General features: G+C 47.5%; 1 protein-coding gene across 4 annotated transcripts in view; it reads right to left on the bottom strand.

Moving 5' to 3' along the window:
- Positions 1-22,552, bottom strand: part of CHD7 (chromodomain helicase DNA binding protein 7) — a 173,856-nt gene that overhangs the window by 104,859 nt on the left and 46,445 nt on the right. For 2 of the 4 annotated variants that reach the window (XM_038766762.1, XM_038766763.1), the window contains exon 2: positions 11,794-13,640. In XM_038766762.1, coding sequence (XP_038622690.1) covers positions 11,794-13,470 — 1,677 coding nt within the window. In that variant the 5' untranslated portion in view covers positions 13,471-13,640. Of the gene's footprint in view, positions 1-4,839; positions 5,003-11,793; positions 13,641-22,552 lie in introns of those variants that run through there. The other 2 variants (XM_038766764.1, XM_038766765.1) reach the window with 2 other exon arrangements.

The following is a 22,552-nucleotide window of genomic DNA, read 5'->3' as shown; positions in this document are numbered from 1 at the left end:
CTGTAATTTATTTTAATGTCTACCTCCCCCACTAGGCTACAAGCTCTCTGTGAAAAGGAATTTTGTCTACCAACTCAATTGTACTGTACTCTCCCAAGTGCTTAGTACAGTGCTTGGCATACAGCAAGGGCTCAATAAATACCACTGATTAATAATTGACTGCAAATAGTGACAAACTCAGGGATGAAAGGATCCAGTCACTATGCAGCTGCAAGAGTGAACCAAGAGTAACTGTGAAAGGAACTGAGGGCTAAGACCTGGATTTGACAACATACGATAGGAGGAGTGTCACCATGAAAATAGATGCGATTTTTACCACTGCAACTGGTCCACTTTATTGCTCAGGTAGTAACAACGTAGTAACAAACATCAGTCACTAAAAATCTGGAGTTAAGCTCTTGTTTCTCTCCACAGCACTGTACTAGACTCCTCCTTCTAGGCTGTGAGCCCGTTGTTGGGTAGGGACCATCTCTCTATGTTGCCAACTTGTACTTCCCAAGCGCTTAATACAGTGCTCTGCACACAGTAAGCACTCAATAAATACGATTGAATGAATGAATACTATTATTATCACTATTATTTCTATCACTGTTATGGTATTTATGAAGCACTTATGTGCCAAGCACTAGACTAAGTGCTGGGGTACACACAAAATATCAGATTGCACAAAGTAGCTAATATTACTCATTTCTAATCGTGTACATAAATCTGAGTAATCTTGACAAAAAAAATAGTTTTGGGGTTTTTTTTACTGCTTTGAAGGCAACCAAGGAGTGTGGGGTCACTGCTTATGCTGTCTCTTGTCCTTCATTTTGCAGACTGTTCACTTTTAATATCAACTTGTGTAGATCCCTACTTGTTCAGGTCCCTATTTTCCATCATAACTACCTAATGGCAGTTAATTATAGCAATCAATCTCCACAATCTGAAAAGAATTATATAGTGGCAACATTGGTTGTTGCAGAATTTCAGGGAGTGTTATAGTTCAATCAATCAAACCACAGTATTTACTGAGCATCTACTGTGAGCCGAGCACCATACTGAGAGCTTGGGAGAATACCACAGAACTTGTAGAGTTGATATTTACGGGAATCTATATAAGATTTAACAGCTTTTGGTTTCCAAGAAAAACCATTGACCGGGGCGTTGATGGTTTCTGAGAAAGCACAAAATTTCTATTTGCGCTCCTCAGTCTTGGTGGATATTTCAGGGGCTGCCAAACAGGGCCTGGAGCCCTTTGAGATTGGGACCCACAGAGCTGATCGGTCACAAAATCCTATCAGTTTAATCTTCACAACATTGCTAAAATCCACCCTTTCCTCTCCATCCCAACTGCTACCAAGCTGATCCACGCATTTATTCTATTTGGCCTTGATGACTGCATCAGCCTCTTCTCATTCCATTCCAAACTTCACCCTGTTGCCCAGATCACTTTTCTAAAAAAAAAATTCAGTCCATGTTTCCCCACTCCTCAAGAACCTTCAGTGGTTGCCCAACCACCTCCACATCAAGTAGAAACTCCTTGCCATTGGCTTTAAAACACTCAATTACCTTTGCCCACTTCTATCTTACCTCGCTAATTTCCTTCTACAATCCAGCTCGCTTTCTTGGCTCTTCTAACACCAACCTACTCACAGTACCTCGATCTCATCTAGCTCAAAGTCAACCCGTCGCCCATGTCCTCCCTCTGGCTTGGATCTCCCTCTCCATCCATATCCAACAGACCACCCTCCCCTCTTTCAAAGCCTTACTAAAAATCACATCTCTTCCAAGAGCCTATCCCCTACTAAGACATCATTTCCCCTACTCCCTCTCCTTTCTGTGTCATACTTGCACTTAGATTTGTACCCTTTATTCACGCCACCCTCAGCCCCACAGCGCTTATGTACATAGCCATAGTTCACTTTAATGACTGTCTCCCCGCAATAGACCACATATTCCTTGTGGGCAGGGAACATGTTTACCAACCCCATAACACTGCGCTCTCCCCAAGTGCTTAATACAGTGCTCTGCACACTGAAAGTGCTAAATACATATGACTGATTGATTGGCCCTTTCAATAACTTCTCAAGAAAAGGGCAAATTCGAGACAATTTTCACTTAAGTGAAACCGCTAAGGGAAGTCCTCAACCGTACGACACAAACGATGATCTCGGAAGCTGCATTTTACATTACAACATTTTCAGTGAGAACCCATTTTTTCATAGGAGCACTGCTATAAAGGGGGCAGGAAGTTCTTCGACCAAGGAACTTATATTTTTGCCAAAATTACCCCAAATTATGTACTCCACTACAGGTAAGAGAGCCACATATCAAGTACATCAAATCAGAGAGATTACATGCCAGAGCAGCTGACCACACACACTGACCCTCCCAGATGATTCCTGTGGCAATCAGCGGCATGATTGACTGGAAAGAACATGGGCCTAGGAGCCAAGGAACTTTGGTTCTAATTCTGGCTTTTTGCCACTTGGCTGCTGTGTGACCTGAGGTGACTTAACTTCTCTGGGTCTCTGTAAAATGAGGACTCGATATCTGTTCTCCCTCTTAATTGGACTGTAACCTCCATGTGGGACAGGGACTATGTCCAACCTGATTATCCTGTATCTACTCAAGCACTTAGTACAGTGATCAGCACTTAAGTGCTTAATACCATTATTATTATTATTATTATTATTAACCACCTTCATTTCCCTGTACCTCAGTTTCCTCATCCGCAAAATGGGGATTCAATACCTGTTCTCCGTTCCTAGACTGTGAACTCCCTGAGCGACAGGGACTGTGACCAACTGGATTAATTTTTATCTACTTCAGTGCTTAGCACAGTGCTTGGCACATAAGCACTTAAAAACCACAAATTATTATTATTATTATTATTATTATTAATCCAGTAGTCCCTTCTCCACCCCACTCTTCCACCCCTCTTGCAAACTTTTCTCCCTTTCCCTCACCACTCACTGTTTCCCTATAATTGCCATGATCCCATTACCAGCACCCACGTCCTCAGCACTAGTGCCATGAAGAAGGTCTGTGTTTTGTAAAGCTGAAATGGTGTAAACTAAGAAGCCTCTTTAAGCACCGCTCATCTTCATTCAAATTGTCAAGGATTTCCTGTACTGAATTTTCATGATGGGACTAATTCAAACTCAGCATTCTATTAAAGGCACTTCCTGTGACAAATCCAAAGAAGTACAGAACCAAGGATACTGGCCACTCCTCTCTAAAATGGTATATTGCTAATGAACTCCATAGGAAAAATCTGGAGGTTTAGCTATTTTATGAAAAACATTACCCAGCCCAGTGAATGAGCTAGGTCCTCTCCTACTCTTCCCCAAAGGGCCTCACCTTCTCCCACTCAAGAACAAAGGGGAAGGGGTATATATGTATATATATTTGCACATATTTATTACTCTATTTATTTATTTATTTATTTTACTTGTACATATCTATTCTATTTATTTTATTTTGTTAGTATGTTTGGTTTTGTTCTCTGTCTCCCCCTTTTAGACTGTGAGCCCACTGTTGGGTAGGGACTGTCTCTATATGTTGCCAATTTGTACTTCCCAAGTGCTTAGTACAGTGCTCTGCACATAGTAAGCGCTCAATAAATACGATTGATGATGATGATGATGAAGGGGTAGCTTGCTCCTGGCCACCAATGTGGTTTTCCATCTACCCTGCCCCCTCCTCCTCTGATCTTTCCTACAGTCATACATCACACTGTCCCCCCTTTAACTATGCAGGGCAGCTCTTGGTTCCTCCTAGCCTCATTGGAGCTTTCTGACAGACTGTATCACTTTCTCTTCTTTCTACTTCCACTTCCTTCTCCTACAGTGATCCTTAGACACTTCAACCTCCCTGGTAATGATCCCTCTGATTCCCACCTGGGAAACACAGTTTCTCTGCTGGCCTCTTGCTCTCCCCTACTTCTGCCACACAAGCACAGACCCGTTAGATCACTGCTTCACTTACAAACGTACCATCTCTGACATCACTATGGGTCCACAACCCACGCTCTCACCTCCAAATTCTGTCCTCACAATCAATCAATAGCAGTTACTGAGTGTTTACTCAGGGTAGAAAACTGTACTAAGCACTTGAGAGTACCAACAGATTAGCAGACATAATCCTCAACCCCACAGCACTTAAGTACGTTTCCTTAAATTACGTAGTATAAATTGTTTATTAATGGCTAACTCCCCCTCTAGACTATAAACTCATTGTGGGCAGGGAATGTGTCTGTTGACTAGGTTGTACTGTTCTCTCCCAAAAGCTTAGTACAGGGTTCCGCAAATAGTAAATGCTCAATAAATTCTGCTGATAATCCTGCCCTCAGGTGTGGCCTAGTGGAAAGGCCAAGGGCCTCGGAGTCAGAGGACCTGGGTTCTAATTCAGGATCTATTACTTGCCTGCTGTATGACCTTGGACAAGTCACTTAATTGCTCAGTGTTTCAATTTCCTCATCTATCAGATTCAAAACCTGCTCTCCCTCCTACTTAGACTGTGAACCCCATTTGGGTAGGGGCTGTGTCCTCGCTGATTACCTGATACCTACGACAGCTTTTAGTATGGTGCTTGGCACAGAGTGAGAGCTCAGAAAACACCACAGTTCTTTTTTATATATATAGTCTGGCAGGAGAGACACTAAAATACATTTCAGAGGTAGGGTAGAAACAGCATGAAGACACATATGCCAGTGCAAGAGAGGGTCTGTGAGTACTCAAGGGCTTAGGCAATATGGATGTGCTGACGTGACAGGAGGGGAAACAGAATGGGGAGTTAAACGAGAGATCAATCAGACCTCCAGATTCATTTCCATCCCCTCTGGAACTCCCTTACCAATCCTCCTTCCCTGGATAAAGCACGGCCTTCACACACCTTCAGCGAACAGCACTGTGTCATCCTCCCAGCTGGTTTCCATGTAGCGGAGCACTGCTGACAACAATCCAGACACCGGGCCTACTTCTGTGCCTTCAAATTCACGCTCTCCTGCCCAAATTCATCTCTCGTCTGGGTAACGACTCTTCTTGCCCTCCTTTGACTCTCACGCCCAAAGGCCCACTGACTATTCCAGACCTTTTAACACCCTTCTGATTCCATGACCCCTGACCTCTGACGACATAACCAACTTGGGAGGTAAAACAGAAACCATTGTGTGAATTTCCTGTGGTCCCTCCATTTTCTTCTCACCATTCCACTCCCCCCCACTTCCTCTTTCTTCTCCTTCCCAGCAGACTCTCAAGTGATCACACATCTGATCTCTAAATCTGCCTCTCTACCAGTGCCCCACCACTTCATGTCTTAAAAGCCCTTGCTCTCACGCTCTGTAAGCTCTGTGCATCTGGAAGTTAAAAGATAAACTTCGTGCACACTTTTAGTAACTGAGGTTGATCTGTCAATATTGAGTTTTTCTTTCATTTATTAGGTTCCGTGATCGTTGGGGTGGGGTGCAGCACTTATGCATGGCGATAGTCTTAGTTTCCAGTTAGTCCATTAAAAACAATTTTAAAATTCACCCAACCAACAGGCTAAATCATGGGCATTAGTGGCCTGTATAGGGCACAGAGTGGACAAAATAAGGTGGGGCATCATGCAAGAGCATTAGCGTTTGTGAGCACAACTTCACAAAGTCATAACCAAAAAAATGTGGCACTTGGAAGGTAGAACCTTTTAAAATTCAAATATTCTTTTAATGTCTGGGGGCAGCTAGCTTTAGGGCTTACTGTTACAAATGCAGCCCATCCAGGGGAATATTTTCCTGGGGAGTCTGCCCTCCTCTCTCCGGGGATGGCTCAAGATCTGGGCTCGTTATGATTCATTCATTCATTCAATCGTATTTATTGAGAGCTTACTGTGTGCACAGCACTGTACTAAGCACTTGGGAAGTACAAGTCGGCAACATATAGAGGAGAGTCCCTACCCAACAACAGGTTCACAGTCTAGAAGGGAAAGACAGATAAAACAGATTGACGAAACCCTAGACTATAAGGTCATTATGGGTAAGAAATGTGTCTGTTTACTGCTGTACTCTCCCAAGCACTTAGTACAGTGCTCTGCACAAGGAGCTCAAAAAATGATTGACTGACTCTTCTCCCCCTTACTACCATCTTCAATTGTTCCAGGCCTTTGAAAAAACTCAAGTCCCTTTTGGATTAAAAAAAAACCCTTCTCTGGATGTCCCTGCTCCCATTCCTGTCCATATGCCTTTGATGGGTTATATTTACACCCACTACCTTCACACCCACCCTCCAGTAACCCTATTCCTGATCAGCTTTTCCTCCCCTTCACTCCTTCTTAGGATGGAACCCTCCAAGATCATCAACGATCTCTTCTAATGCAAACAACGTCAAGGAAAGCCTTCCCTGCCCTAATCCTCCGTGACTTCTCAGCTGTCTTCGACACAGTCAGCCACTTCCTTCTCCCTGAAACACTATCAGATTGTGGTTTTTGCCGACACTGTTCTCCAGGTCTCCTCCTACCACTTCAACCGCTCCTTCTCAATTTCTTTTGCTAGTTCCTCTTCCACCTCTTACCCCCTACTCTTCTTGCTTTACATTCGCTGTCTCGCATGGCTTCAGCTATCAGTCCTTTATAGGTGACTCCTAAATTTCTCTTTCTCTCTAGCCCCAACCCCTCTCATGCTAGTCAACCTCAAATTTCCTTTCTCTCCCTGTACATCACCATTTGAATACGTTGCCTGGATCTCCAACTCAAAATGCCTAAAATTTCACTACTCATTTTCTGTCCTAAATCCTCCTCTCCTTCCAACTTTCCTAGAAACCCAGAACCTTGGTGCCATCCCTCAGCGCCTCACTGACTTTCAGCTCTCACATTCTATGTATCTTTGTCCTTGCCCTTTATACTGCTTTTCTGTCTTTGTTTCATTCTTCCCTTGCTGTCTGTGGCCAACATCCTCTTCCTAATTTTTTCTTAAGCTGTAAATCTCAGGAAGGCCAGGGACAATGTCTACTTCTCACCAGTGTATTTTACTCCAGTACTTTGTCCAGCATTGCGCACACAGTTGGCGCTTAATACTGCTACCACTATTACATTTAATCACCTACTAAATCCTATTGAATACCTCTAGACGGTAAGCTTGTTTTGGGTAGGGAACGTGCCTGCCAACTCTACTGTACTGTACTCCCCCAAGCGCTTAGTACAGTTCTCTGCACAAAGTAAGGACTCAAACACCATTGATGACATTCCTCCAGATTGTTTCCTGGATCCACCCCTTCCAGTGGCTGCCTATCTTCATCCTACACAACAATCCTCTTCACCTGTTACTGCCTAGGTAGAACTCTTTGTGTCTCCTCAATTCGACTAACTTCACACACCCCACTCCCAACTTTTCCTCTGTCTTGCTTGTGTCCTTTCTCCCGGCCTGGCCACCCTTCCACCCTCAAAATCCATAAGACCCCAGCCTTTTTCACCTCCTCAAGAAAGCTTGCACAAAGTAATTTCCAATACCCCAAGTCTAATTAATCCAACCACCCACACATACGCCATGCTCTGCTGGTTTGTATGTACTCAGCGGGCCCGGGAGTCGGGAGGCCAAGGGTTCTAATTCCGCCCCTGCCACTTGTCTGCTGCTTGTCTGCTGGGTGACCTTGGGAAAGTCACTTCACTTCTCTGTGCCTCAGTTACTTCATCTGTAAAGTGGGAACTGAGACTGTGAGCCCCAAGTGGGATAGGGACTTTGTCCTACTTTATTTGCTTGTATCCACCCTAGCCCTTAAAACAGTGCCAGGCACATAGTAAGCACTTAAATACCACAATTATCATGATTATTATTAAGAATATCCACTTTCCTTATTTATTTCATATCTGATGCTCCTTCTGCTCCTCTTTAGGCCTGTTTCCTCCATTAGAATGTAAATTCAGGTGAGCAAGGATCATATGTTTTGCCCATAAAAAATTAACAACAGAATCCAAGTGATGGGGGGGGCAATATCTCTTTTTGGATCCTTCATCTATAAATAGCATTAATTTCTTGATCCTGCAAGTTGTTGTTACAGCTAAGTCCTCCGGTATTAATATTTTTCTGATATAAACCCTGCAACCTCCAGGTGTCCCTATGGACAAACGATACACAAAAGCCCTCTCCCTATTCTTAAATCCGATATTCCAAGCATTGTTAGTCGACTGGCCATCCTATGGAGGAATTCTGGACAATACATTTTCGTTACGAGTGTCAGGGGAGCATTTAAAGATGAAAGTTTTGAGGACTGAAATTCCCCTTGCATATTCTCTAAGTAGACTAAAAGCATCAATTTAAGTTTATTTGAACTGTGAGTTGGCAGGTTACAATTACATATTGGCCAGCGAGGGGAAAGAAAAGTCACGGTACTTTGATAATGGAGTATTTTGTCAAAATAGATTAAAACTCATTAGGAACCCTTTATTCTACTTTAATTTGTTCTAATGACCATGGAAGGCTATGATTCCCATTAGAGGATATGTTTTAGCCACCAAATACATGATCTATAGTTAATGATCAAATAATGAACTTTCATATTTGTTTCAATCTAATATTGTACTCTATTTTTATTGCACTCCCAGATCTCCTGACTTTTATTTATAGACCTTCAGATTTTCTACAAGAACTGAACACATAATACAATTTGCCATTCTAAAAGAGGAAAGACCAAAAGAATAGTGCACTCATTTATAATACTGGCCCACACTTCAGTAATAAACTTTCCGAGAAGTTACTTTTCATTTGCTTCCCAGGCTGTTTTCATATATTGGAAGACTCTTTATCATGAGAAAAGATTCTCATTAATCAACTTAATAGTTTTATGGTGACACAGTTATCTTCCCCATCCCACCTGGAAAAAAAATGATAAAACTTAAAAGTGCATCTCTTTGGCAACGGGCTATTGCATGAAATGATCTGTTATGTAATTTAGGCATCCTTTCAAGGGAATTGGAATGGATGGCTTTAGGAAAAAGCATGACCTAGTACAGTGGTTCTAGATCAGAAGATGACATGAGAGAGAAGAAATGCACTTATGTACATATCTGTAATTTATTTACACTAATGTCCATCGCTCGCTCTAGACTGAAAGTTCGTTGAAGGCAGGGAATGTGTATTTCTTGTTTTTCGTACTCCCCCAAGTGCTTGGTACAGTGCTCCGCACACAGTAAGCACTCAATAAATACGACCGGATGAGTGAATCGAGCCAGGTGAAAGAGGATGGGGAGATTGAATTAGTTTAAGGAGTGGGGTACAAGGACATTTTGTTAAATGTTTGGTCAAAAAGAGGTAAAGAAAAGAAGGTACTGGAACTCCCAATTTCATGTTTAGAGTCAGGACTAGCTCAGTGATGACCAATTACGTGCCTTGGAAACCTTCCAAGATGTACTAAGAATTTAGGGGAGAAGCTATCTGTTAAGTATTTATACTCAGGAGCGCACCTACACGAGGGCTTTGGTAAATCAAGATGGCGGTGGCCCAAAATGGAGGCCATGTTGGCATTCCCGGATGCTGGAAAGACTTTTCCTGACCTGAAAGTTGCAGGCATAAATTATGCTAAGGGCTTGTGCCATGTAACATAACATCATCATTCGAAGACTCTCAGGGTAATCCCGAGACTTTATGTGGAACCAGTCCCTGGGGAGAATCCTGCTCTCCCCACGTCACTCTTTGCTCCAGAGGTATTGCATTGCTCCCCACCCCCAGGTCCCTGTGAACAGAGGCAACTCTTCCGAGGCACTGAATTCAGTGGCAGGAGCCAAGGAGTGGGGAGGCTGGGCACTAAAAACTAGGAGCACAGCCTACTGGAAAGAGCACAAGCCCGGGAGTCAGAGGACCTGGGTTCTCATCCTGGCTCCTCTATTCATGATGATGATGGCATTTATTAAGCGCTCACTATGTGCAAAGCACTGTTCTAAGCGCTGGGGAGGTTACAAGGTGATCAGGTTGTCCCACGGGGGGCTCACAGTCTTCATCCCCATTTTACAGATGAGGTAACTGAGGCACAGAGAAGTGAAATGACTTGCCCAAAGTCACCCAGCTGACAAGTGGCGGAGCAGGGATTTGAACCCACGACCTCTGACTCCAAAGCCCGGGCTCTTTCCACTGAGCCACGCTGCTTCTCATATTCATAACAGATAACATTTACATTAACATTATTAACAGATAACAGATTCATAACAGATGAATCTGCTACTCATCTGTTGGGTGATCTTGGGCAAGTCATGTAACTTCTCTGTGCTTCAGTTACCAAATCTTCAAAATGAGGATTAAGACTGTGGGCACCATGTGGGACACGACCTGTGACGAAACTGATTATCCTGTATCTACTCCAGCACTTAGTACAGTGTGTGGTACATAGTAAGCACTTAAATAGCATTTAAAGGAAAAAAAAAATCCCTAAAATACCAGTCAGGGATAATCCAGCTGAAAACCAGTATTCTAGTCTCTCCACATGGGAGAATCTGGGACAACTACCCTTTCTCCCCTTTCTATGGGATTTGGGAAGATTTGAAAAGGAACGGGGCAGAAAGAAAATAGAGATGATTTGTCATGTGTTGTGTTGAGCCCCAACTAGAAAAGAGATTAGCAAGAGGTGACTGGGATTTTGTTTTGAAGACTAAAATAAGTATAATCAAGATCTACTCCCAGAACTGCCCAAAGAATTGTTGGATTACTTTGAATGTATCCTTTTTCACCCTCAGCTACTCAATCAACAAAATAGGAAAGTTAGATCATGTCTGCACTGACTTTATGAGTGAATGATGTACGCTTTTAATAGGCTTTGAAATCCTCGGATTAAAGATTCTACTGTAAAATGGTTTGAATTTGCTAGTCTGTCTCTGTCTCTCTGTGTAAATTAAGTGGCTACGTTTTATTTTATGACCTTAGATCCTACAACCAATGAGTGGACGCATTTGATAAACCAAACCAAAATATCCATGCGAAAGCATCCATTTCTTTTTGCACTTTACAGACCCAAACCTTTCACTTTGCTAGTCAGAAAGTAGTCACCAAAATCAACACAAAAGAAAACTTTGTGTATTCACAAACCCCAGGCTTGTATTTGTCTGAAACATAACGGTAGATCAACTTTCATTAAAACAAAGGCTGAAGGAGTAACATCCTCTCCGTATTAAAAGCCCAAGTCCGAATGAATTAAAGCCTTTATTTGGGGGATTTCCCGTGAAAAGGTACCTACACATTTAATACCAGGCCTAACTGTGCACACGATAAGCTCAGTTCAAACCTTGGTCCAGTGGACTTCATTACCACAGGGGAAGGCTACGACGGACAAGACAATCTCAACGTGACTTAACAGCAAGCCCTAATGTCGTGGGTTTATTTTTCCCCTTCCTTGGAAAGGAAGGAGCTGCAGTTATGATGTGCGGAGAACAACGGGTTCTTCAGGCGGCTGACTCACTGAGAAAGTTCCAACTAGAAGAAGCAGCGTGGCCTAGTGGATAGAGCACGGGCCCCGGGAGTCAGAAAGACCAGGGTTCTAATCCCGGCTCTGCCACGCGTCTGCTGTGTGACCCTGGGCATGTCACTTCACTTCTCTGTTCTTCAGTTCCCTCTTCTGTAAAATGAGGATTAAGACTGTGAGTCTCACGTGGGACAGGAACTGCGTCCAACCTGATTACCTTGCATCTAAGCCAGCGCCTAGAATAGCGCTTAACCAATACCATTTAAAAAAAAAAACACAAAACCCAGGCGGCCCGGAAAAAGCAATCGTCCGAACATCCGGGCAGGCCGGGAACGATGCTGCTCGGCCCGCCAGGTGCAATAGTACTGGAGTAACTGGAGGAGTCACCTACCTGATGGACAGGCACTTTTTGAGGTGTGTTCTGGGGTGACTGGTGAAGCTGTGCCCAGGGCTGGTGATGGGGGTGGGGCGGCGGCGAAGACTGGTGGTGCATCCCCGGGTGGGGCTGCATCGGAGGACAGTTTGGCATCTGTTGCTGAAAAGACGGAGGCTGACCGGGGTGCTGCTGGCCAGGCATCAGCCGCTCTTGTATTGCTTGTGGATCCGCGAGGCCAACGCCAGGACAGCCATTCGGCCTCATGTGCCCCCCCATCTCCCGGGGCGTCGAGGACATGCCCAAGAACGGTCGCGCCTGCTGCATGTTTCTGGGGCCCATATTCCTCTGTCCGATTCCCATGGTGCCTGGGGGTTGGTGTGAGGGCTGAGGATGGGGCATATTTGGATAGCTGCCGACGTCCATTGGCATTCCAGCACTCCCAGGCCTAACCTGCGGAGGAGGGGTACCGGCTGGATTACTCATCGCTTTCATGGGTGACATGGGCGGTGGAGAGGCGTAAGTTCCCTGAGGCTGTGAAGGGTGCATAGTTTGGGTGTTCATTTGGTTCAGTGGGCCGCTGGGGCGAATGGGCTGCTGGTGCATTAGTCCTTGACCACTGTTCGATGGAAATCCTACGGCATTTGGGTACCTTGGTACAGACTGATTCATTGGAGTGTTATTTGTAAGGCCTAAATTTGGATTCATCCCTGTATTGTTAACTAATCCCTGATTTAGATTACTGTAAGGATATCGAGAATACTGCCCTGAGTTGTTTATCGTGGGTGAGGGTACCGTCTGGCTCCGAGAACTGAAATTAAGGGTCGGCGGCCTGACGGCCCCTTGTTGAGGAGGATTGGGGGAGAACCTGGGACTGTGGGCGACTGATTCTCCGTGGAGCGCGGCAGGGGGGTGGTGGTGAAACTGCTGCACCGAGTGACGCAAGGAAGGTGCCATGCTGGGATTCTGCTGGGGCACGTGAGACAAGTGGCCGGGTCCTGAGGTGGCGATGAAAGGGTTTCCCTGATTCAGGCCCTCTTGACCTTGCGAAAACTGGCTCATCCTCGGCTGCTGGGGCTGACCGTGCTGCTGCATTGCAAAGTCCCCCCGCGCCATGTAGCTTCCCATCGGTGGCATGTGCGGAGGGTGGCCTTGGCCAGAGGGGCCGGAGGGAGTCTGGGGAGGCTGCTGAGGGGGCTGCTGCTGGTAAGGAGCCCGGATCTGGTCGGGCAGCGGCACGGCCCGGGGTCCCCACATGGAGCCGCCGTCCACGAAAGGCTGCCCGTGCCTCTCGTTCTGAAGGCTGGGGTAGACACCCATCTGGCTGCCGCCCCCGCCGCCCCCGCTGCCGTGAGGAACCTGAGGGACGGGAGGGTTGTGGTACTGCGAGTGCGGAGACGCTAAGCCGTTCCCGGGGCCGCTGCTCATCATTCGGCTTGGCTGATCCATCAGGTGCATCTTTTGCGGCTCATACTGGTTATAGTGATCGAAGTGAGTCAACTTCGCTTGGTTTTGATTAGTGGGGGGGTGATGAAGAGACGACTGTAAGGAGGCAAATCCTTGGTCCATGGGCATCTGCTGGCCCATAGGATTGACTGGGTTCTCAGGGTAGCCACATTCTCCGAGGCCCTCTAGCCCTTCGCTGAAAATATTCCCATCCTCGCCAAAGAGACTCATCATTCCCGGATCGGCCATCTTCTCCCAGCACACGGCTCCGCAGAGCTACGACTAGAAGGTCAGTCCGGGCTTCGCTTCACCGCGGAGGTGTCCCCAAAGCCTTTAATCCTTAACTAATCTTCATGTCATTCCATATTTCCTTAATGCTCCTTGCCCGTGCAGTGTCAGACAAAGTCTTGCTATGGGTCCTGAAAAATGATTTGGGGGAGGGAGGGGGAAAAGGGGGGGGGGGGGGGGAAGACAATTAGGAACAGATGATTAAAAAAAACAAGGGAAGACATTTCACACATTTGAGTTTGGGTTCTAGCAGACAAAGTACCCCGAATCGCTCCCACGCGCCAGACTGGACTCCGTCGAGGAAAATTCATTTGCTTCTCTCAGAAGCTTTATTATGATGGGTTACTCAGCGAGCAAGCAAAACACTAACCTGAACCTGAAATTAATCCATTCACTCCACTTCCTAGCGTTCCATTCTTGGATGGAACAGAACAAAAGAACACAACATGCAGCAGCAGCAGCTGCCTCGGCAGGCAGGCAGGCAGGCGGGCAGATGTATGAATATAGCTAAGCAGCCCATCTGCTGAACTAAAGCCCTGAACATGCTCCAGTTACCAACAGCGTGTCCTTAACCTTATTCCCCTGAGCGATGGAATCAGATGAGCCAGCAACATCTTCATCGTCAAGGGCCGCGAGAAGCTAAAGTTAAATGGGCTGCGGGAATCATACCAACACCAGAAGAGATTCCATCTAAAATTAGATGTTTCCGGTACGCCTCCAAATCGAAACGGTAACATTCCGTCTCGGGCTTTAAACTTAGCTACAACTTTGCGAAGTGGAAAAACACGCTAGGAAAGAGTGGTAATTCACGGTTTTACTTGGGCAACGTTAAGAGAGCGACCAGCTTCAGAAATAAACTTAAAAAGGGGGCTCTCGTTCACCAAGACGGCCGATTTTTAAATACCATGTTCAGACTGATATCCGTGGCTCCGTGCCCACTAAACATAAGATCTGTGCCAGAATTTCTCTGTGTTGATGATAGAGGAAGTTCAATCACCGGGTTCATTATTCCCCCTCAGGCACAATGGTAATCGGTGACGTAATAGGATCCCGTTTGTAACTACGCACGAGAAAGCTCCAGCTGGAGATTTTGTACAGGAAGACTAGCCTAATTAATAAATGCGTAAGATTTCAGCTTGGGAAAGCTAGTGAAGACTAAAAAATTCTCTTTTCGACGTAACTCGTGGAAATGCTGGCTCTTTACCCAAGTTAGATGGGTGACTTTACATTCTGTCTCCTTCCACCTCTCCCATTTTCTTCCTAGAGTTCTCTCTCTGCCACTCTGGCCAAGCCCTCTGGTCTTGTCTCTTGTTTTGGTGACAATGTGCGTGTTTGCATCCCTGGGTGTGTCGAAAGTGTGCCTGCCCCAGTTTGAGGCCTTCATTGTTGGGGTGACACTGTATGTGCTTTGCCCCGAAGTAAAGGGGCAATGTTGAGGGAAGGGCAGGTTGGTGCATGTAGGCGTGTAGGTATATGAATGCATGTAATCAATCATATTTATCAATTGCTTACTATGTGCAGACCACCGTACTAAGCACTTGGGAGAGTACACTACAACAGAATTACACACGTGAATATACGGGAAAGGCCTGTCCGCATCTGCGGAAAGGGTGGCAGGTATGCAATACTTTCTGGCCGGGACTAAAGCAGTAGTTAAGAGCCCTTATTTCCTCTTCCTGGCAACCTCTTAGTCCTCAGGGAGACCCAAAATAGGAGCAGCAGTGGGCACTGCCAGGAATTCCTGCCACCTTGCACCCCACCAAGGCTCTGAGACCATCCACCAACCAGGCAGAGGAAGCTTCTATCCCTTGGCCACCTCACTTGCAGCCCCCACTCTTTCTGCTAGCTTTAGCACCCTCTGTTTCCTGGGCACCTCCAAGCAAGGGAGGATGGGCAACTGTACATAATAGCAATAATGATGGCATTTATTAAGCGCTTACAACGTGCAAAGCATATCACATGGACACTACTCCTCCTATCTGTAATTTATTTTAAGCATGTTTCCCTGGCTAGACAGTCAACTCCTTGAATAAATAATGATGGCATTTGTTAAGCGCTTACTATGTGCAAAGCACTGTTCTAAGCGCTGGAGCACTGTTCTAAGCGCCGGAGGCAGGGACCACGTGTCTAGTGGTCTCTCCCAAGCGCTCAGTACAGTGCTCCGCATGGAGTAGGCTTAATAAATGCTACCGATTGATGGAGTGACATCAGAGATCGACGGCACCCTCGTCCTCATCCCCCTCTCTGTGGCCCACTGGAGACCGCACGCCAACCGGAGAGAAGCGGGCAGGGGCAGGCTACTCATGCTCACATTTCCCCGCTCAGAGCCAGGGCCATTACTACGAAGGAGCTGAGCCAAAAAGCTGGAGTAGGCCAACTCCGTTGAAGTGCCTTCTGCAGCCCAGAGCTCCGGCTGCAATAATCCCGTCCCTGGAGCTAGTTTCTGAGTCACCGTGACAGGGGATCCTATGTCACTCCGGCTGCCAAACGGCTCTGCTTCTGTGCTGCCCCACACCGTCACCCAGCAAGAAGGAGGTGAACGGAGGCTGAGAGGCAGGAGAGGAGAAGGAAGAGGAGGAGGCTATGGCCACAGGCCCCCAACTCTGGGGAAACAGCGGGTGGGATGAGGAGAAGGCCGTGCCATTACCAGCCACCTTCCCACTTTCCGCGGTCACTTGGTCCAAGTCCGATTCACTGGAAACCGGAGGCGGGTGCGGGTAGACAAGTGGGAGCCGCAGGCCAACCTCCCTGGTTCAAACACGAGAAGCAGTGTGGCTCAGTGGAAACTTTTAGACTGTGAGCCCACTGTTGGGTAGGGACTGTCTCTATATGTTGTGAACTTGTATTTCCCAAGTGCTTAGTACAGTGCTCTGCAGACAGTAAGCGCTCAATAAATACGATTGATGATGAAAGAGCACGGGCTTGGGAGTCAGAAGTCCTGGGTTCTAATCCCGGCTCCGCCACTTGTCAGCTGTGTGACATTGGGCGAGTCACTTAACTTCTCTGTGCCTCAGTTCCCTCACCTGCAAAATGGGGATTAAGACTGTGAGCCCCACGTGGGATAACTTTATCACCTTGTATCCTCCCCAGCACTTAGAACAGTGCTTTGCACATAGTAACCGCTTAACAAATGCCATCATTATAATTATTATTATTAAACACGAAGGAATTTGGCGGCTTTTGCCTCCCCACCCTATTTTGCTGGCCTGTTACTCCTCTCCCTCTGCAGCTGGTGAGCCAGGGGGAGGTTGGCTGTAGTGTCCAGCTCGGGCTCTGCCCATCCAGGGGTGGCTCCGTGAGGCTTTGGTGGTTGGGAGAGCACAGCCATCCAGCCTTAGCCAGAATACTAGAAAAGCAGCACTGGCCCAACCCAACCTTCTACACTGTGAGCCCATTCCTGGGTAGGGTCAAGTCTATTTGTTGCCGAATTATACTTTCCAAACGCTCAGTACAGCGCTCATACACAGTAATAATAATAATAATAATGGCATTTATTAAGTGCTTACTATGTGCAAAGCACTGTTCCATACACTGGGGAGGTTACAAGATGATCAAGTTGTCCCATGGGGGGCTCACAGTCTTAATCCCCATTACAGATAAGGTAACTGAGGCCCAGAGGAGTTAAGTGACTTGCCCAAAGTCACACAGCTGACAATTGGCAGAGCTGGAATTTGAACCCATGACCTCTGACTCCAAAGCCCGGGCTCTTTCCACTGAGCCACACTGCTTCAGTAAGCGCTCAATAAATACCACTGAATGAATGGATGAATGAATGAACCATATTTGCTCCTCCCAGCCTAGCAGGGCAGTAGGAGTAAGGAGTCGGTCAGGTCTGGGGTGGGGGCTGGGCTCTGGACCGATACTGCTCCTCTTCCCGTCCCCCACAATCCCCTGGGCAGACTGTCTAGCACACCTCTGTCCCCTCCTGCCCGCTCACCCCCCCCACTCAGGCCTGCCACCGGACCGATCCAGGGTACCCACTGCTGCCTCCATCTCCATCTCCATCTCAGGTTGTCCCATGGGGGGCTCACAGTCTTTGTCCCCATTTTACAGATGAGGGAACTGAGGCCCAGAGAAGTTAAATGACTTGCCCAAAGTCACGCAGCTGACAACTGGCGGAGTCAGGATTTGAACCCATGACCTCTGACTCCAAAGCCCGGGCTCTTTCCACTGAGCCACACAGCTTCTCTAATGCCTGTTTTGCTGTCTGTCACCCCCCTTGTAGACTGTGAGCCTGTTGTGGGCAGGGAGGGTCTCTCTTTGTTGCTGAATTGTCCTTCCCAAGCGCTTAGTACAGTGCTCTGCACACAGTAAGCGCTCAATAAATACGATTAAATGAATGAATGATGCCTGTTACATGTTTTGCTGTCTTTCTCCCCCCTTGTAGACTGTGAGCCCGTTGTGGGCAGGAAGGGTCTCTCTTTGTTGCTGAATTATCCTTCCCAAGCGCTTAGTACAGTGCTCTGCACACAGTAAGCGCTCAATAAATACGATTAAATGAATGAATGATGCCTGTTACATGTTTTGCTGTCTGTCTCCCCCCTTCTAGACCGTGAGCCCGTTGTGGGCAGGGAGGGGCTCTCTTTGTTGCTGAATTGTCCTTCCCAAGCGCTTAGTACAGTGCTCTGCACACAGTAAGCGCTCAATAAATACGATTAAATGAATGAATGATGCCTGTTACATGTTTTGCTGTCTGTCTCTCCCCTTGTAGACTGTGAGCCCGTTGTGGGCAGGGAGGGTCTCTTTGTTGCTGAACTGTCCTTCCCAAGCGCTTAGCACAGTGCTCTGCACACAGTAAGCGCTCAATAAATACGATTAAATGAATGAATGATGCCTGTTACATGTTTTGCAGTCTGTCTCCCCCTTTGTAGACTGTGAGCCCGTTGTGGACAGGGAGGGTCTCTCTTTGTTGCTGAACTGTCCTACCCAAGCGCTTAGTACAGTGCTCTGCACACAGTAAGCGCTCAATAAATATGATTAAATGAATGAATGAATGAATCTCCTCCCCACAACCCGTAGCACTGGCAAGCCTCCCCTCTCACTGGCACATGGAGCCTCAGATGCCAGCTTTCAAACGTGCCTGTCGCTGCCCTGCTGCTTGGAGGCGTCAGGGACTTGGCACTTCACCGCTTGGCTGCAAACTGTGGGGCCAGGGGTGGCCTGCCAGTCAATGCCAGTCAATCCCCAGTAAAGCTGGCACCGATACAGGGAGACAGCGGCCCCGGCTACAGTTTCCATAGATAGAGTGATGAAAGATCCAACCCGCAAATCCCACCAATGGTTTGCAGCAATGAGAATGCCTGTTCTCCCACGCTTCACTTTTTTCACCCAGCACCTCCAAAGGGTTTGTTTTTTTTTTTGCTTTTGGCTTCGTTTCATCCACAGTAGCAGCAGCCCTATGTAGTCCAAAGAGGGATCATTTGTAACAGTCTGAGTAAAGGTGACATATTCCTTCAACTCTAACCAAACCAGCAACCTGATGAAGCTCTAATTCACTAAGGAAAAAAGGTTGAAATTCAAAACATCCCTGGAATCCTCATTCCTCACGGCCTAAGCACCAGAACATTACGTGATCCGGGCCCACTTGCCAAAACACAATTCACCCCGGTTAAGTTTTTCAAGGAATCATCTGAAACCAAAGCGGAACCTCAGGAGTTCCAAACGAATGTTTGCGTAGACTTCTTGGTAAATGCTTCCAAGAACGTTCAATGCCGTTATGCAGATCCGAACTTGCTCACTAAATCAGCCCCACTATGACACCTTCCCGAGGAAAAGCAAATTTAGCTAACATTACATGTAAACAGCACTCCCATTCACTGTCAGAACTACCCGGCGCGAAAACCTAGAAGGGTCTCAGGTCGACTGCTCCCAGGTGACAGCTGTCGGCCCAACTGAGCAGTCTCCTCACTCAGCTGCTCACTGCCATGACCTTTCTGACACACTTTCCCAGAAAGAGGGGACAAACAGGTGAAAATAAGGTGAACGTTTCAATAGTTTGGAACATTTCATTTCGGAGCACGTCTGCTCAAGCTTTTTCTGTAACCTGAAGAAGAAAAAAGACACAAAGTGAAGGCAAAGGAGAGAAAAGTCACACGCTGCTTTTCTTCAGAAAGGTCTTTTTAAATGAACTCAATGCCAGTCCAGCTTTCGGGGAAATAATCGTGGAGTTGGAAACATTAAGGAAAGGGATTGGAATTGGTTTGAATCCGTGCCACTTAGTCACTCGCCAGACTATCTGACAAATTAGCCTGGACAAGCGCGACGGCTGCCTCTCTGGCACTTCTGTGGCTGCCCCTGAGCTGCAGTTTGACAGGGTGGGCTGGGTGGCTGGCTTGTGGATCCTGGCCTAGTGCTTGGGCCCGCCCAGGCTATGGCGAGTAAACCGGGCCTGGTGCAGACGGCCTGGCAAAAACCAGACCACTCAGGATGACACGGTCTCTTCTGCTGCTCTCTCCAGCAGAGGCCTCTTCTTCTCCCACTTCCCCAGACTCACCGGAAAAGGAGGAGGTGTCAGCTTCTGTGAGCCCACTGTTGGGTAGGGACTGTCTCTATATGTTGCCAATTTGTACTTCCCAAGCGCTTAGTACAGTGCTCTGCACATAGTAAGCGCTCAATAAATATGATAGATGATGATGATGCTCCCCAAAGTCGCTTTCGCACCGCACTATCCCTCCTCCCCCTTCCCTTTCCTTCCTCTCCTTTGAAGCCTATATTATTCGCCTCTACCTTCCCCTCCAGATTCTTCTAGCAGTCATCTACCACCCCCCTTAGCCCCCCCGGCCCACCTCCAACTTTTTTAACCATTTTGACCCTTCTCACCCTCCTCACCCTCCTTCTCTCCTTTTCCATGCCCACTCTGATCCTCGGAGGCTCCAACATCCACATGGATGTCCCTGGTGACTCCTCTGCCGCCCGCCTTCTATCTCTCCTTGACACTGCCAACTTCCTGCTCCACACCACCTCGCCCACTCACCAACTTGATCACACCCTCGACCTCATCATCCCCTACCGCTGCACTCTGAAATCCCTCTCTCTGATCATAACCTTCTCACCTGCCTCCTCACACTCCTCCTCCCTGTAAATCTATATTATTACTCCACAGAGACCTCCACTCTCTCGACCCCATCCATCTTTCTCACTGCATCACACCCCACCTCGCCTCCCTATCCTCTCTACCCAATCTTGATGACCAGATAACTGCTCCCAACTCCACCCTCTCCACTCAACTCAACTCGCTCTCTCCCCTTTCCCTTCACCGCTTTCGTACCACTAACCCACAGCCTTGGATCACTCCCACTGTCCACCTCCTTCGCTCTTATGCTCGAGCTGCTGAACGCTGCTGGAGAAAGTCTAACCACCAAGCCAACCTCGTTCACTTCAAGTTTATCCTTTCCTGCCTTAACTCTGCCCTCTCCTCTTCCAGGCAAAACTATTTCTCCTCCCTTATTGAGACCCATGCCCATCATCCCCATCAGCTGTTCCGCACATTTAACTCCCTTCTCAGGCCCCCTGTTCCTCCCCCTCCTCCATCCCTCACCCCCAATGATCTGGCCTCCTACTTCACTAGTAAAATTAACTCCATCAGGTCTGAGCTCCTCTAAGTCACCCCTCCCCCTTCTCCATTCCCCCACCCCGCTCTCAACCCACTCCACTACTCTCCCATCTTTCCCAGCAGTATCTTCAGATGAGATCTCCTCCCTCCTCTCATGTGCTTCAGACCCCATTCTCTCTCATCTTATGAAATCTCTCACCCCTTCCCTCCTCCCCTAACTTCCATCTTCAACAGCTCACTCTCCACTGGTTCCTTCCCCACTGCCTTCAAACATGCCCACATCTCCCCCATCCTAAAAACCCTCTCTTGACCCCACCTCCCCTTCTAGTTATTGCCCTATCTCCCTCCTACCCTTCCTCTCCAAACTCCTAGAACGAGTTGTCTACACCCGCTATTGTCTACACCCTCCACCTCAAATTCCTCAATGCCAACTCTCTCCTTGACCCCCTCCAATCTGGCTTACGTCCCCTACATTCCACCGAAACTGCCCTCTCAAAGGTCACCAATGACCTCCTGCTTGCCAAATCCAATGGCTCCTACTCTGTCCGAATCCTCCTCGACCTCTCAGCTGCCTTCAACACTGTGGATCACCCCCTTCTCCTCAACATGCTAACCAACCTCGGCTTCACAGACTCCATCCTCTCCTGGTTCTCCTCTTATCTTTCTGGCCATTCATTCTCAGTCTCCTTTGCTGGTTCCTCCTTCCCCCCCACCCCATCCCTTCACTGTAGGGGTTTCCTCAAGGGTCAGTTCTTGGTCCCCTTCTGTTCTCTATCTACACTCACTCCCTCGGTGAACTCATTCGCTCCCATGGCTTCAACTATCATCTCTACGCTGATGACACCCAAATCTACATCTCTGCCCCTGCTCTCTCTCCCTCCCTCCAGGCTCGTGTCTCCTCCTGCCTTCAGGACATCTCCATCTGGATGTCTGCCCGCCACCTAAAACTCAATATGTCCATGACTGAACTCCTTATCTTCCCTCCCAAACCCTGCCCTCTCCCTGACTTTCCCATCACTGTAGACAGCACTACCATCCTTCCATCTCACAAGCCCGCAACCTTGGTGTCATCCTCAACTCCGTTCTCTCATTCACCCCTCACATACAATCCGTCACCAAAACCTGCCAGTCTCATCTCCGCAACATCGCCAAGATCCGCCTGTTCCTCTCCATCCAAACCGCTACCTTGCTGGTTCAGTCTCTCATCCCATCCCGACTGGATTACTGCATCAGCCTCCTCTCTGATCTCCCATCCTCCTGTCTCTCCCCACTTCAGTCTATACTTCACGCTGCTGTCTGGATTATCTTTATGAGGAAACACTTTGGGCATGTTACTCCCCTCCTCAAAGATCTCCAGTGGCTACCAGTCAACCTACGCATCAAGCAAAAACTCCTCACTCTCGGCTTCAAGGTTCTCCATCACCTCGCCCCCTCCTACCTCACCTCCCTTTTCTCCTTCTACAGCCCAGCCCGCACCCTCTGCTCACATCC

Source organism: Tachyglossus aculeatus, chromosome 25 (assembly GCF_015852505.1).
Source record: "Tachyglossus aculeatus isolate mTacAcu1 chromosome 25, mTacAcu1.pri, whole genome shotgun sequence".
Lineage (NCBI taxonomy): Eukaryota > Metazoa > Chordata > Mammalia > Monotremata > Tachyglossidae > Tachyglossus > Tachyglossus aculeatus.
Note: the sequence above shows the minus strand (reverse complement) of the source record. Positions and strands in the feature narration are given on the sequence as shown.